Genomic DNA, 16,233 nt, shown 5'->3' on the forward strand with positions numbered 1-16,233 from the left:
TAAAGTTGAATATATTATACCTCAAAAGAAATTTTAGCAGTCTGAAAACATAAAATGTGGAAATAATTATATAAATACGAAGAGAATGAAATTTTTAACGGGTTTAAAAATTGTATATATTATACGGAATAAGAAAACGTAAGTAGCCGAACCGAGCATATCTTTGCTCATGTTTGGCTCGTTTACGAACTAAACCACAAATCAAACAAGCACTTTTTGTGCATTTTTAGGACGGAGGAACCTAGGCCACAACTGACGGTGGTGGTCCCCGGTGCCGCAAACACGACCTGTCGTTATTTGCCGACTCACATTCATTTTATTTTATCATCGTACCATTTCATCGGACCCATCGTCACTCACCACACGCATGCATTATTTGCTAATTATAAATCCAACTCACAAAATCATTATTTTCTCAAAATGGCAAATACTACTTCTCATACCTTTTTCAGTTCCTCTAATTTCCATTTTAATTCACGCAAACCGTCAAATTCTAACAATTCAACCTCCGTCAGGTTCGAAAGAACTCGGGTTTCCGCTAAGACTGATTCTTCGTCGTTGTACGAGGTGCTTGGAGTCGGTGTAGGAGCAGATACGGTAGCGGTGAAAACCGCGTACCGAAGATTAGCTAGAGTGTTGCATCCGGATGTGGGAAGCTGTGAGTCGTCGGCGGATGAGTTTATGAAAGTGCATTCGGCTTATTTGATGCTTGTGGATCCTGAGAAACGAGCCGCGTATGATCGGAGTTTGGTGTCTCCGGTGAGGGTTTCCGGTGGGTACCGGACACGACGGTGGGAGACGGACCAGTGTTGGTAGGATTAGTAATGTGGCATTTGTTAGTTTATTATTTATTGCTGAATATAATCGCTTATTACGAGGTTGATTTCACATGTAAGTGCATGTGTTATGTTTAAATTCTTGATTTGGTGTTCTTTTTGAATAATTATTGTTTACTTTATAAGTGACGGATCCCAGAATTTTTTTAAAGGTTTGGAAATATTTTGGGTCAGTATTCATTTAACAACTGATATATGATTTTTTTGAGTCTGGTCAGGCCTTCAGGGTTGGTCAAGTCGGTATATAAATTTCTTTTCACTCCGATATGACAATTGAGATAGAGCCTAATCGGTTGGGTCATATAAAACAGATAATCAAACAAAATATATTATATAATAAAAAAAATAGGGTCAAGTTATTCTATAAAGGGGAACAAAAATAATAAGGATGAGAGATTTGTAGCCACATAAAAAATCCCCTAAAAAACAATTTAAAAAAAAGTAAATAAAAAAATCATAACTCAAAATTTAATAAAAAAACGAAAAAAGTAAAAGCACAAAAATGTTTCAACCGTCTTTCTCGTTCTCATAAAAAAAAAACACAACGGTAAGTGAAGAAAGTCGTTGTGTCTTTTGTTTATTATTGTGTTTTGTGTTTATTTTCGTCATTGATTGTATCTTTTTTTACTAACATTGTGTCTTTTTTTCATTATATTGTGTTATATTACTCAACATTGTGCTATATTTTGTTCGACATTGCGTTATATTTTGCGATCTATTTTGTCTTTGTTTAGTTATAATTGTGTCTTTTATTCATTTTTGTCATTGTGACTTTGATCTCGGCATTGTGTCTTTTCATCAATTTTATTTTTTATTTTTTTGAACGAGAATGATGGCAGAAACATTTTAGTTTTTTAAATTTTTTTCATTTTTTATTTCTATTTTGAGTTATGAATTTTTTAATTTTTTTGAATTTATTTTTAATGGGTTTTTTGTGTGGTCAAAAATCCATCTCACATTTCTAATTTTTGTCTCCGTTTATATTTTAAATTTATCCAAAAAAATATGCAAAACATCATTAAAAATGCATAATTAAATTACAATATATATAAAAGTGTTTTAAACGGGTTTGCATTTTTTGAAATCTACCTATAACATCATCTTGTTTACTATTCCTAAGAAAGTTTTTCTCAATTAAACGAAGACAATTATCGTTTAAATTGAGTATTAAATTCAAATTTAATCGGGTATTGAACTTAGACCGTGTGTAGTGGCTAGAGCCCTTATGGGGTGTTTTGCGCTATGTGGTGCCACGTTACCATAGAGGTTTTTATTTATTTATTTATTTTTTTGGCTAAAAGGGGTATGATGGATGGAGTCCCTTCCAACTCATGAGGATCACACAGAATGTGATTATAACGTGGAATGTTCTGTTCCATGTGTACAATTTTAGGTTTAATTACATCTTTAATGATTACTTCCTTAACAAAAACTTTATCACTATGAATATGAGGTCCTTGAGTTGATGCCTTTTCAAAAGGTTTTCCTTGTTACCCTATTTAGGTTTCTCCACAAAAATGTCTGACTCAACAATCTTAGAAGAATCGTTAATAACAACCTCATCTTTTCCACAAAATGAATTGTTTGAATAATCATTATGAAACGGTGAAGGAACTTCAACAAAGCATAAACCATTTTTAGTTCCTTTTTGCTTACCGGATACTTCAATAATTTCATTCAGCAAAAATGATGAGTTTCTAAACTTTCCTAACTTATTTTTCAACTCAAGAACTTCATTTTCCAACTCAATGATTTTTGTTCTCAACTTAAGTATCTCTTGAAATTGTTTATAAACAATAATCAGTTTGCCTGAAAGTTCTACTTTCAAATCGTGATTACTATTAGACAATTCTTCAATTTTAATTTTAGACCTTTTCTCAATATCCAAGGATTGTCTATAGTTATATCGAATGGTAGCAAGATCTTTCATTAATGTTTCATTATGAGTATGAATTAAGTTATATTTAGGCTTAACATTCTCACAATCAAAACATGACACAATTTCAGTTAATTAAATTGGATCAGCTAATATATTTTTAGACATAGTAGAGAAAGACATAGGACTAACTTCATCAATCTTGGCCATACATCCAAAAGAAGTTGGATGCATGTTGATTGATACATCAGAATCCGACTCAGTCTTTGATTCGCTCTCAGTGACCAATCCTTCTCCCTTATCATCTTGAAAATTCTCAGCAGATTTAAACACAACAAGATTTTCTTGATTTGCTGGAGTATTACTCAACAGCCTTTGATTCCAATCTATACCATCAGGCGTGAGCAGTTCTTGTGAACCAGTAGACTTTGAAGAATCACCCCCAAAAGCTTTTTCATTTGAGTCAGTGTACTTCTTTCCCGGGCTTCTTTCTTGATTACGGGGTCCATTGTATTCTTTCTTTTGGCATGTACGAGTAGACATGTACGAATCTAGTGGCAAGTTCAAAAAGACACACTTATTGGTTGTGAACTTATCCGAGTAAACATGTCCGAATCTAGTGGCATGTTGAAAGGACACATCTATTTGTTTATATTAATTGATGCTATTCACCAACACAAGGAATTTCTTTATTTGTTAATATTATTATCATTATTGCACTAAATTGTGAATTACTCGCTCAACATTTGCTGTTGACAAATTATTTTTACGTAATGCAGGTTGTTATTTGAAGTAAATTGAAGTGAATAATTAGTTTGGACTTTAGGTTAAAATTATAAAAGCCAAAATGTTGTATTAATTTCTTTTTGTGTCCGAACTGTTTGTGTACGATAGCTATGAATAAATAAATTTAGATATTGACGCTTATTATTATTTTAGTATCTTTGAGCTATGATATAAATATTGTCGCGCCCCGACCTGTTCTGTCGTTAGATTGGTGTGTGACAGATTGATATCAGAGCCGAAGGATATAAGATAGGTTGTTAGACGTAACGACCTAATAGCATGCTTAGGGTTTCTTTAGGTGCACCTTATTTGTTTAAATAATTTGTTCATAACATAATTATATTAAAATGTTCTTATTCATATTATTGGACACAAATAGCACACACAACTACGAGGCTATGTCTCAATCTCAAATTCATTTTCAAACCAATGGATGTTATTTAATATAGGAAATTCGTTAAGAATTTCCTCAATATTTGTTTTTACTCCCAGAAATTCCTTGTGTTGGTGAATAGCATCAATTAATATAGGAAATTCGATAAGAATTTCCTCAATATTTGTGTGACGGATATGTAGTAACTAGAAGGGGGACACACTTGTTCTCCGAACTCTTGACACCAAGGCTTGCGAGCCTAAGAAAATTCAGTGCGTAAAAATCACAATCACCCGCGAGATCTGGTTGCTTTCCAGGAGGGTTTCGGCGAGGATGTGAAACATATTAGGCCGAAGGATATCACAACAAACGTCTACTAATCTACTAACGTCATTGTATCAAACTTGGTCATGTGACAATCACATCCCTTAATTATAATCGAATTCGCGGTAATACATGGCTAAACTTGGGTTTTCCATATGTTTTTTTAGTTAAATGAGTTGATGGAAAAAGCCATGGTGGTTCATGGATACCCCAACCGTTCGCATCAACGCCTCATATCTCGATTTTAATCAATTTTGATCATTTTGTTAAAATAGAGCCATGGTGATACATGGATAATTCAATAACTAAGTTTTAATTGTTATTTTTATCAATGTTGTTTTAACAGTGAACTCCTAAATCTCTTTTATACCATATTAGTAAATGCTCTTTTCATTTAAAGTTAATATCACGAACGATTAAAATCCTCAACTACAAATTCATTTAAGAAATTATTTATTATTATTATTATTATTTTTCTTTTTTTCATGTGTCAATTTTATTTTACACAAAAACTTATACATTTACATCAACTACCTGAAGCTCATGAAATTTTACACATTTTGTCCCCACAACATGTCTTCTTTCCTTATGAACTGTCGCCATCGAACCCGTAACTCAAGCCGCCATATGGCATCCCGCATCGCCAAGGGAATTGTTGGAGTTCTTTCAATTCTCATTTCCCAATTCCAAACCATGAATGCCACCCCCGCACCTACCAACCTATATGTTTGTTCCTTCAAGCAATTCACCAATGCAAACCCTCCCAAGTATGTTGGAGCCGAGGGTGTGTCACACCCCAGACCACGGCCTAGGCGTGCGACTCAAATGTTGGTACCACTTTTTTAATTAAATCAGAGTTGCAGGTTTAATGCAAAAATATTTTTAGCGTGGGTTAAAACATTATATTTACATTAACAAAAGACGGGATTTAAAAGTTCCCGTGTAGCGTTTACAAATATTACTTGTTTCTACAAAAGCATCATTTATATTTTAATATTAACAAAATTATTTGAGCCATCGGATATCTTGAGCACTTCGAGCTTGCAAGCCCTATTCTTGATTACCTGCAAAATGTTTAGAAAATACGTCAGCAACACATACTTGTGAATATGCTGACACTAAAATATTTTCTTTTACTTTATTACCCCTCGAGATATAACTTGGGCCCGGCCCGTTGTGGCTTAGGGATTATCAAGCTTTAAAATAAACACAATTACAAACTCAAGTCTCTACACAAGACACCCTAACAAACACTGCAACGTTCGACATTACTTAGGTACCATACGTATACACATGGGCAGTCTCACTCGGACGTAACTTAGGCCCGGCCCATCGTGGCGGAGATCATGACCAAGTGTCGCGCGGTGTGCCCACCGACTTATTTACCACATATGTAAGGATCCAAACAAACGTACAAGACAGCTTGAGGGCTAGCGCTTACTTTTGTTTATAACGTTTTAGAGACACGTAGTCCCATGTAATTCATTTCATTTATTTTGATTCGATTAAAGAAGTTTGTAATGTTGGGGCATATTCACCTTTTTCTTTTGGATCAGCTTCACTACACTGTCCGAGTGTCTTCCCCTTTTTCTTTGCTATCTCGCACCTATAGTACGAGCATAACTTTTTGTTAGTCGGATATACAATTCAGCTTAAGACCTATAGTCTCTTTTTATAATCTTTACCTCGATTATATTTTTCTTTAATTTAAAACCTTTAGTTTAAAAGTATCTTTCTTTCTTTTCTTTTTATAAGTTAAAACTCTTTCTTTTAACTTATTTACTTTTCCTTTCTTTTATAAGATAAACCTTTAGTTTAACTTATTTTACTTTTCTTTAAAACCCTACGTTTCTTTTTCTCTAAGAATCGTATACTTTCTTTTCTTTATTATCTAAGATTGTTGGTACATGTGTGTCAGTAGTTCATAGTCTAGCATTTGTAATCGAGTCTGTAATGTAATTATGTTTTGTTTATGATTGTTTTGTAATACGCGAAGTTGTCAACAAGTTCGCTATGGCGAACTTGTTGAATCAGCGAAGTTATGGACAACTTCGCCAATGGCGAAGTTGTCGTGTATAAAACTGTTTCGCTGAAATAGTTTGAGTGTTGGTCGTTTTAGGGTTTGTTTCAGTGTGTTTCATATTGTTACGTGTTATTCTCTGTAATAGTGACCGTGAGTCACGTGTTCGGTTATCAATATAACGTGGTTGATTTATTGCTCGTGTGATTCTATCTCTACACTCGTAACTACCTGCGCAGGGATTCCGCACCTGCGTTGTTAGCGATATCCCGTGTACGATCCGTCCAGGAACCTACAATTGGTATCAGAGCCAATCGGCTCGATTGTGAGGTTCGGGATTTCACGCGGGTGTAGAAAACGTCTCGTTTGACCTATTCGCGGGACGTGTTTTTATTGGGATTGAGTTTTGCTAGTGCTTGACAGTCATTCTCAAGCCTTTGCATTGATTGGGAGCTGCTGGATTGACGAAAACAGATCTGAACAAACTTCCCTGTTCATCGGGCGAAGTTACCGTTCATCGGGCGAAGTTACCATTCTTCAGGCGAAGTTGCCGTCGCTGGAATTAGGGTTTTTGGCGAAGATATAAGGATTAGCGAAGTTAACTACAACTTCGCTCACTTCATAAGTTCGCCTTAGCGAAGTTATCCGCAACTTCGCTTCATACCCAAGTTCGCTCAACTCATAAGTTCGCCAGAGCTAAGCGAAGTTATTTTTAACTTCGCCAAATTCAAGCGAATTTAAGATCTCAGCGAAGTTCTCTTTCAGCGAAGTTAACCTTCAAGCGAAGTTATTCTTAACTTTGCCTACTGAGCTGTTTTAATATTTTTTTGTTTTTCCAGGTTTTTCAGGTTTTTGCAAGGATGTCGTCGATCAACATCTCCGATTTGGTCAAGATGGAAGTAGAAGCGGGGTCTGCCACTAAGGCCCCGAGGCTGATGAAAGGAACTGACTTCGTGGCATGGAAGGATAGATTCATCCAATACATCAAATACCAGGATGCCAAAATGTGGGTGTGCATCCAGGATGGATATATCCCTCCAACTATGCAATACGAAGGCCGTGACGTAGTTAAGAAGTACAGCAAAATGGAGGACGAAGAAAAGAAAATGTACGAGGCCGAAAGCAAGGCCCATGCTGCGATAACAATGGCACTTCCTCAAGAGGTTCTCCATACGTTCCGAAAGTACACTTCTGCAAGAGAGCTTTGGGATGCTCTTGAAAATAGATTCGAGGGGAATGTGGGTATCCGTGCATCGAAGGTAAAACTTTTGAAGACCCAGTTCTCCGTCTTCAAATTTTTGAAGAACGAATCGCTGGATGATATTATCACCAGATACTATCATCTAATGACAGAGCTTAGCAATTATTCGATTGCTTACCGAGAAGAAGAGATCGTTGAAAAACTTCTCGATGCTCTCCCACCGAAGTGAGAAATGTACACCGTTCTTATGAGGGAAGACAGAGACTTTCCTAATTATGATCTTGAAACGGCAGTGAACAAGCTCAGAACTTATGAGCTTAATATGGTTCGAAAAGAAACACCTACAGATCAGATACAAGACCCTGGTATGTATGGTGCAAAGGTTAACTCAGGCTCAAGTTCGAGGCCTGAATCTGCTGCTTATTACTCTAAAGGGGAGTCAGGTTCTGACTCGTCTCATGAAGGAAACGTTTCTGTAAACACGAATGGTGATGTATGTTTCGTTGCTGGAGGATCTAGTACTTCAAAGCCTCAAGCATCCACAAGTAGTTTTTCTGCAAATGCATCAAGCAATAGTTATTCCAAGATGCCTATGAGTGTAAAATCTGCTGAAGAGCAGTTTGCAGTCTATGCATCATTTATTGCTTCCTACGAAAACTACATCCAGGGGAAGATTGTGGACCCTGCTGTACTAGATGAGGATTACGACCAGATCGATGCTGATGATCTGGAGGAGATGGACTTGCAATGGCAAATGGCAATGATTGTGAGGCGTGTGAAACGGTTTATGAACAAAACTGGGAGAAAGTTTGTAGGTGGTCGGCCTGGGTTCGACAAATCCAAGGTAAGGTGCTATAATTGTCAACAGTACGGGCACTTTGCCAAGGAATGCAGAAATGAGAGGGTTGAACGAGGACAAGGTCGACCTACACAACACTCAGGAGTTAACAGAGAGATAAATGCCATGTTGACCAGAGAGGCAGGAGAGTACAACTGGAATCAACGCTCAAGTGGTTCTGGTGAGCAAGCAAACATGGCTGAGTCTGAAGCTGAAGAATGTGAGAAGGTTGAAGAAATTGAGAAAGCAAATGAAGAAGAAACCGCTTTCATGGCAAATGACAAAGATAATCGCTCCGAGGTAAGTCCTAAAACTATTTGTACTAGTTGTGAGAATTTGTCTGAGCAACTTAAAACGATAACTGATCAGTATGTCCATTTAGATGCTGACTTTAAAACTATTAAAGAAGATCACCATTTTACGAAAGCAAGAGAAACGAGTTATAAAATTAAAATAAAAGCATGTGAAAAAGATGTTCAAAGCTTAAAAATTAAACTTGCTGAGAAAATTGAAATAATTGATCTTAGTTATGAAGTTTTGGAGGAAAAAACTAAAGTGATTGCTGATCGGGATAAACAGATTGCTGACCACCAGGTAAAGGTGGTGGAACTGAACCGCAAACTTGAGCAGTTCAGGAATTCCTCAACCATCCTTGATCACCTCGTGAGTGATCCAGGTACCTCTGCAAAGAGGGGAGGAATCGGATATCACGAAGTTCCACCACCCTTTAACCACAATTATACATATAATCCGAGTGTTCAGAAATCTGTTGATTTCGAGGTTAATCAGACAACTCCAATTAAGATTTCAAGGGTAGAATCAAGTGTTAGCTGTGGCGAAACGAGTTCGCCTGTTTCTAGTGTAAATATTTCTGTTACGAGTCCAGTCTCATCGGATTCGGATAAGTTGTCCGAATCTGGGAAGACGAAAGAGAATGTAGTGTTACCTACCGGTGGAGATAAAGATAAATCTTCTAAAAAGTGTACTCCACTCAACCCGTATGTCCCACCTTATGTGAGACGAACGGCTGGTAACACTGCCTCTACATCCAAACCAACATTTGACAAGAAATTGGAGAGTCGGTGTTGCTTTAGATGTAACAAATTAGGGCATTTAGTTGCAGATTGCCCTCTGGAGCCGAGATACAGAGGTGTGAAGCCAAATAAAAATGAAAATAAGCGTCATTTTGTTACTGCTAAAAATGAAAACTTTAAAAAATGCCAAAATGTAACGAATTCAAGCTTTCATAAAGACCAACCACATTTTTACAACCAAACCTCAAGATATAACACTTTCATTTCTCAAAGGTTTGGAAGGCATTACACCCAATCTGCAAGGAGATTCCCTAACAGGACTTACAGAAATTATCCTGACGCTAACTTGAGAAAGCCAGGGTACGGGACGTATCGATCCAAGACCAATTGGTCTTGGGTCCCAAGATTCTAACTCTTTGTTTTATTGTGCAGGAACAGTTGAACAGGGCTGCAAACAATCGTTGGATTGTAGATAGCGGCTGTTCCAGGCACATGACAGGCAACAAACACTTGTTGCAAGACTTAAAACCTGTTCAGGGAGCTAGAGTTAGTTTTGCTGGTGAAAGCGGTGGAAGGATTACTGGTAGAGGAACTGTGTCGAATGGGAGAATGACACTTGAAAATGTAAATTTTGTGGAGGAATTAAAGCACAATCTGCTGAGTGTGTCGCAGATTTGTGATAAAGAATACACTGTCCATTTCACTAAAAATGAAGCAATTGTATTGAAGCCTGGTTTTCATATACCAGAAGAATGGATAGTAATGAAAGCTCCACGTGAAACGAATACATACGTGATGGATATGAGGTCTACTGAAATGGCCACCGGAGAATCCTGTTTAATGACAAAGGCAAGCGAATCAGAATCAGAATTATGGCACAGGAGAATGGGACATATTCATCTTCGTAAGATGAACTTCATTGTCAAGAATGGGCTTGTGATGGGCGTTCCCTTAAAGAGTTTTAACTTTGAAGATAAATGCATAGCGTGCAAGAAGGGAAAACAACACAAGAAAAGCCATCTCACCAAGACGATCAACTCAATTGCTGGTACTCTAGAACTACTTCATATGGATCTCTTCGGTCCGGTGAATGTACAAAGTCTAGGCGGTACTTCTTACTGCTTGGTGATAACTGATGATTACTCGCGATACTCGTGGGTATATTTTCTGAAAACGAAAGACGAGACGACTCAGATGGTGAAGAATCTAATTACAAAAGTCGAGAACGTCATGAGTAAATCAGTTAAATTCATCAGAAGCGACAATGGGACAGAGTTCAAGAACTTTGAGATGGAAATCTTTTGTCTTCAGAAGGGTATTGAGCATCAATACAGCGCTCCGTATACTCCACAACAGAACGGAGTAGCTGAAAGGAAGAACCGAACGTTGATTGAAGGAGCCAGAACTATGCTGGCAGACTCAAAGCTTCCTGTGATGTTCTGGGCTGAAGCAGTTGCTACAGCCTGCTATGTTCTGAATCGGGTGTTAACAGTTAAGAGACTTGGAAAAAACTTGTTACGAGCTTATGCACTGAAGGAAGCCCAACCTGTGCGGTCTTGAACCTTTTGGGTCTCCTTGTTCGATTTTGAAGACTAATTCGAAATTTGGTGAAGTAGCTGATGAGGGAATCCTAGTCGGTTATGTTGTTGGGACTCCCAACAGACGGGTCTTCAATACGACAACTTGCAAGGTGGAGGTGGTTTGTAACACCGACATTACTAGTTACCAACCGCCAAAACCAAGCAATGGACCTGCTGAGCTGTTTGACTATGTTAAACTTTTTAAGTCGTTTAACGTACCTACTTTGGAAATTTCTGAAGAAGACGAAAGAGCAGTGACGAAGATGATATTTGATGAGGAAGAGGAGGTAGTGCAACATCAGATGACAGAAAAATCTCAGCCTTCCACATCAAACCCTATCGATACCCCTGCGGCCTCAACTGAAGATGAGTTTATTAATCCTTTTCACTCTCAGCCTGAAACTACCATAGATGAGATCTCTTCAAACTTGGAAGACAATTTGCATGTCGGTGCTGTTCCGACCACGAGAATTCACAAAGATCACCCATTGGAGAATGTTATAGGTGATGTGTCCTCTAGTGTACAAACCAGAAGTAGCTTGAATGAGCACACCTGTGTTTATACAAGCATTAAAGATACAGGTATCATGAACGAATGTTTGTACTCTTGCTTCATAAGCCAAGTTGAACCGAAGAATTATCAAATGGCTTTAAAGGACAGCTCGTGGGTCGAAGCCATGCAAGAAGAGTTGGCTCAGTTCGAAAAAATGGAAGTTTGGACTTTGGTTGAAAAACCAAAGAATGTGCATGCTATAGGCATGAAATGGGTGTTCAAGTGCAAGAGAGATGAAAAGGGGATTATCGTGAGAAATAAGGCGAGGCTGGTTGTTAAAGGTTTTAATCAGCAAGAGGGTATTGACTACAATGAGGTTTTCGCTCCTGTTGCCCGGTTAGAAGCGATTAGATTGTTTTTGGCGTTTGCTGCATCTAAAAAGATGAAGGTGTTTCAGTTGGATGTAAAGAGCGCGTTTCTTAACGGGAAAGTTGATGAGGTTGTGTTTGTTGAGCAACCTCCGGGTTTTCCTGACCCAGACTTTCCGGATCATGTATACAGGTTGAGCAAGGCGTTATATGGGTTACATCAGGCACCTCATGCCTGGTATTCAACGTTATCAGACTACTTGCTGGAAAATGGTTTTGAAAGAGGATTGATTGACAGTACGTTGTTTGTGAAGAGAGAAGGATGTGACTTCCTACTGGTTCAAGTCTACGTGGATGATATCATTTTTGCTGCATCAAGAGTATCCATGTGTCAGGATTTTGAAGCTGTCATGAAGAAACGATTCGAGATGAGTGCTATGGGTGAACTAACCTTCTTTCTAGGATTGCAGGTTGATCAGAAGAAGGATGGGATGTTCATTCATCAAACAAAGTATGTTCATGATGTGCTGAAGAGATTCAAGATGGAGGACAGTTCTCCATATGACACCCCAATCTGCGTCAATCACAAATTGGGCGCTGAATCAGATGGTGACGCAGATGTGGACCCTACTCTGTATCGGGCGATAATAGGTTCATTAATGTATTTAACTGCTTCTAGGCCCGATATAATGTTTTCTGTTTGTCTTTGTGCTCGTTTTCAGGCAAACCCAAAGGAATCTCACATGAAAGGTGTGAAGAGGATTTTGCGGTATCTTAAGGGCAAGCCGAAACTAGGGTTGTGGTACCCAAAGGGAGGAGACGTTGAACTGGTGGCGTATACAGATTCTGATTATGGTGGATGTAATCAGAGTCGGAAGTCAACAACAGGAGGCTGTCAGTTTCTTGGAGGAAGATTAGTTTCCTGGCAGTGCAAGAAACAGACATCAGTTGCAATTTCAACATGCGAAGCTGAATACATGGCAGCATCCAACTGCTGCTCTCAGGTTTTGTGGATTCAGCAACAATTGCGCGACTATGGTCTGAATTTCTTACTCACTCCTATTTTAATTGATAACACTGCCGCCATCTCAGTAATTAACAATCCCGTGAAGCACAGTAAAACTAAGCATATTGACATTCGTCATCACTTCATACGGGATTGTGCTGAGAAGAAACTGATAAAGATCGAAAAAGTTGATACACTTGAAAATTTTGCTGACTTGTTTACAAAAGCGTTTGATAAATCCAGATTTCAAAACCTAATTGAGCTAAACGGGATGATCAATCCCGAGTAACCATGTCTTTGTTTAAAAAAAAAAAAAAAAAAAAAAAAAAAGAAAAAAAAAAAGGTCATTTTTGCTTAAAATTAGTCGGTTACCTCAGTTTGATGGACATATCCTCGGATATGTTTTGGTCCTCGTTTTTCGACTTAGAAAATAAGGATAGCCATTAACCGGAAGACTGAAAGTAACCGGGGCAGCTATGACGTGTGTTCTTTCAGTTGCTGAAAATTAGTCGGTCATACTTAGTAAGAAGGACACATACTTGTATGTGGTCGGTCCAGTTGATCCATTGGATCTTCAGGATAGCCATTTACCTGACGACTTTGATGTGACTGGGGCGATTGAAATTAAACTTTTTTTAGGGAAATGAAATTACTTTTCAAGTCTGTTACGTCGTAAGAAGTTCTATGCTGTGTTTAACAGAAAATTGATCCAACCTTGGAAAATGATGTATATACTGATTGTGTGTGCTTAACTAGTGAAGTTATTAGGCTTAAAAGGCTTTAGGACAGTCATTGTATGTCATGGTAATTTTTATGGTGCGTAAAAGTGTATGTGATACTAACTTAAATTTACTCGAATTTACGTGGAAACTCCTTAAGAGTTTTTGTATGTCTTCATACATATCTTTTCGAAGGATAGGCAGAAAAGCGACTACCCAGTCATACACGAGCCCGTGAGTGTTCTGATTCCCGTGAAGAAAGCATTTCAAGATACTGCAGTGATCCAGATTCGGGACTTGCAGTGGTTTAGTACTCCGAAGTCGATAAAAATGTTGATTAAAAAAAAAAAAAATATATATATATATATATATATATATATATATATATGTGTATATTTTTAAATACTTATGAGACATAGTAACAATCAAGACTTCTCACGTCTGGAGTTAGAAGAAAACGGGAGGCAGACATCGTGTATCTACAAGATAATCAGACATTATGGGTCGAAGTCAATTCGGGGTGACTTGGGTATAGCCAAATACGCTTTGAGAATAGATAGAAGACATCATTATCTCTGAGATGTTGCCAACTTAAATTTTTGAGCTTAACTGAACCTTAATCCGTATCACAGAAACGATGAAAACCATTTACGTTATTTACATGCTTACAACCTGTGTCTCTATGTCATAATACAGCTAAACACGGATCTAAGTGACAGTCACATCGTTAGTATGATTCCTGTTAGGATCTTTTCTAAAACGCAGTGGTCCCTGACTAGACTGAAATTTGATCCCTTATTTCATTAAAATTTTTCTAAGTTTTTTTTTGTTTTTTGTAGTTATATTATTGTATTGTTGGTTACTGGGTCTTGATCATATTTGTTTAACTCTTTTTGGTAACTTATAAGGTTAAATTCAAGATTATTCAAACTTAAAGGGCTGATTTTGAAAATTACGGGCGAAGTTGTTGAATTCGGCGAAGTTGTGCTTAACTTCGCCTTGGCGAAGTTAAGCATAACTTCGCCTGAACCAACTCTGCCCTATATAAGGGATTTTAAACAGTAACAGTATCACTTATTTTCGAAATTCTGGCGAACTTGTTACAATAACCATTATATCCGGATCTTGTTATTCACTTTCGATTTCGATCTTGTGTTCCTTGTTTCTACTATACTAGTGGTATGTGTTGTCAATATCATCCTATCTTTCTCTTTACAGTTTTACCCGGTTTGAGACCTCGGGTCGTCGAACCTTAGAAACCAAGTTTTTCGACTTCACGTTACGTGTTCATGGACGACCTTTTCGTCCTAACACCATTGAAATATGTTGGACTTCATTGTTATATCCTTAAATCGGTCCGAAACGTCGGATAAAACTTGTTTGAATCTGAACAGTCGCCGTTTCAGATTCAGGCGAAGTTAAGGTTAACGCGAAGTTATTCTCAACTTCGCCAGTGGCTTAAGTTCGCCTTCAGCGAAGTTATCCACAACTTCGCTTAAAGCTTAATTTCGCCTATGGCGAAGTTATCCATAACTTCGCCTTGAACACAACTTCGCCTATTTCAAATTTTTTATAAGATTTCAGACGAACTTACAGATGAAGCGAAGTTGTTTCCAACTTCGCCTCACCTTTAAATTTGCCTGTACATCACAACTTCGCACATGGTACACAGCGAACTTGTGAGATGGTTATATGGTCTCTAACTTGATGTGTTTTATGCAGATATGGCTGCTGTTGGAGGTGCTGGTGGTGATGATGGTGATGAGCAACGACAATTCTTTCCAGCCCATAACCAATACATCACTTTGGATCCAGACGCACGAGGCGTTGAAGACTATAGGGAGATTATCACATTTCTCCAACGATCACGAGTTTTTCACGCGATCACTAATACACTACCCATATCTCTGCCCAACATTCAAGATTTCTGGCAGACGGTGTATTATGATTGCAGACCTGAGCCTCCAGTGATGCGAGCAACTGTCAATGGTCAAGACATACAGTTTTCCTCGGAAGATATACGGTTGGCTCTGCAGTTCGGTGATGAAACGAGAGACGACCCAACGGAGTTCGTAGCTCCTTTCCGTGACGGAGCTTACTTGAGGATGGGTTATTCGGGTCCGCTGGGGGACTCGCAGAGGAGGAAAGGCTTTCGGCTGGATCAATGGCGCTTTCTGATGCATGTGTTAATAGTATGCATGTCCGGCAGAAAGGCAGGAACCGACGGGATGGGTGCGACGATGCAATCGGCCATGATTGCGCTGACTTACAACCGCAGATATTCTTTTAGTCAGCTAATCTTTTACGAGATTGATCGTCAGAGACGGGCGACGGCGCGCGAGCGATTTACTATGTATCCTCGGTTTCTACAAATGATTATTAATCATGTCGCTCCGTCTATACCGCAAAGACGCCCTATCAGATACGTTGAGTGCGTAACAAAACGTATCTTTGCTCAGTGCAGGACATCGAGCACTCGTAGCAACCCTGAGCGGCGTCCCAGGCATACTCCACTTTTCGGGTATCTCATCAACCCGGAGTATGTTCCTGCAGGAGGGGACGAGTTCAGGGATCCGCAACCACATCAGGCGGCAGCACCTCATGCTGTATCAGCTGCGCCTGTTGTATCTTCTGCTGCTGTGCCAGCTACTATATCTCAGGCTGTGTCCACTGCTGAACAAGTTGATCTAGATGCTGCTTTTAGTGGACATGGTTTGTTTGATATGGATGTCTCGGGTCCTCAGTTTATGGATGTTACCTGAGCAGCTACTTCGGTAGC

The 16,233-nt window shown here is 38.5% G+C and overlaps 1 protein-coding gene across 1 annotated transcript; it reads left to right on the forward strand.

Annotated features, from left to right (window-relative positions):
• Positions 1-420: 420 nt before the first annotated feature.
• Positions 421-816, forward strand: LOC143552017 (uncharacterized). Its single transcript, XM_077042589.1, has one exon. It carries the CDS (start codon positions 421-423, stop codon positions 814-816), a length of 396 nt encoding a protein of 131 aa, XP_076898704.1.
• Positions 817-16,233: the final 15,417 nt, after the last annotated feature.

The sequence above is a fragment of the Bidens hawaiensis genome, unplaced genomic scaffold, assembly GCF_021521415.1.
Source record: "Bidens hawaiensis isolate Kalapana, Puna unplaced genomic scaffold, B.hawaiensis_p1.1 tig00000001_1, whole genome shotgun sequence".
In the NCBI taxonomy this organism is placed as follows: Eukaryota; Viridiplantae; Streptophyta; class Magnoliopsida; order Asterales; family Asteraceae; genus Bidens; species Bidens hawaiensis.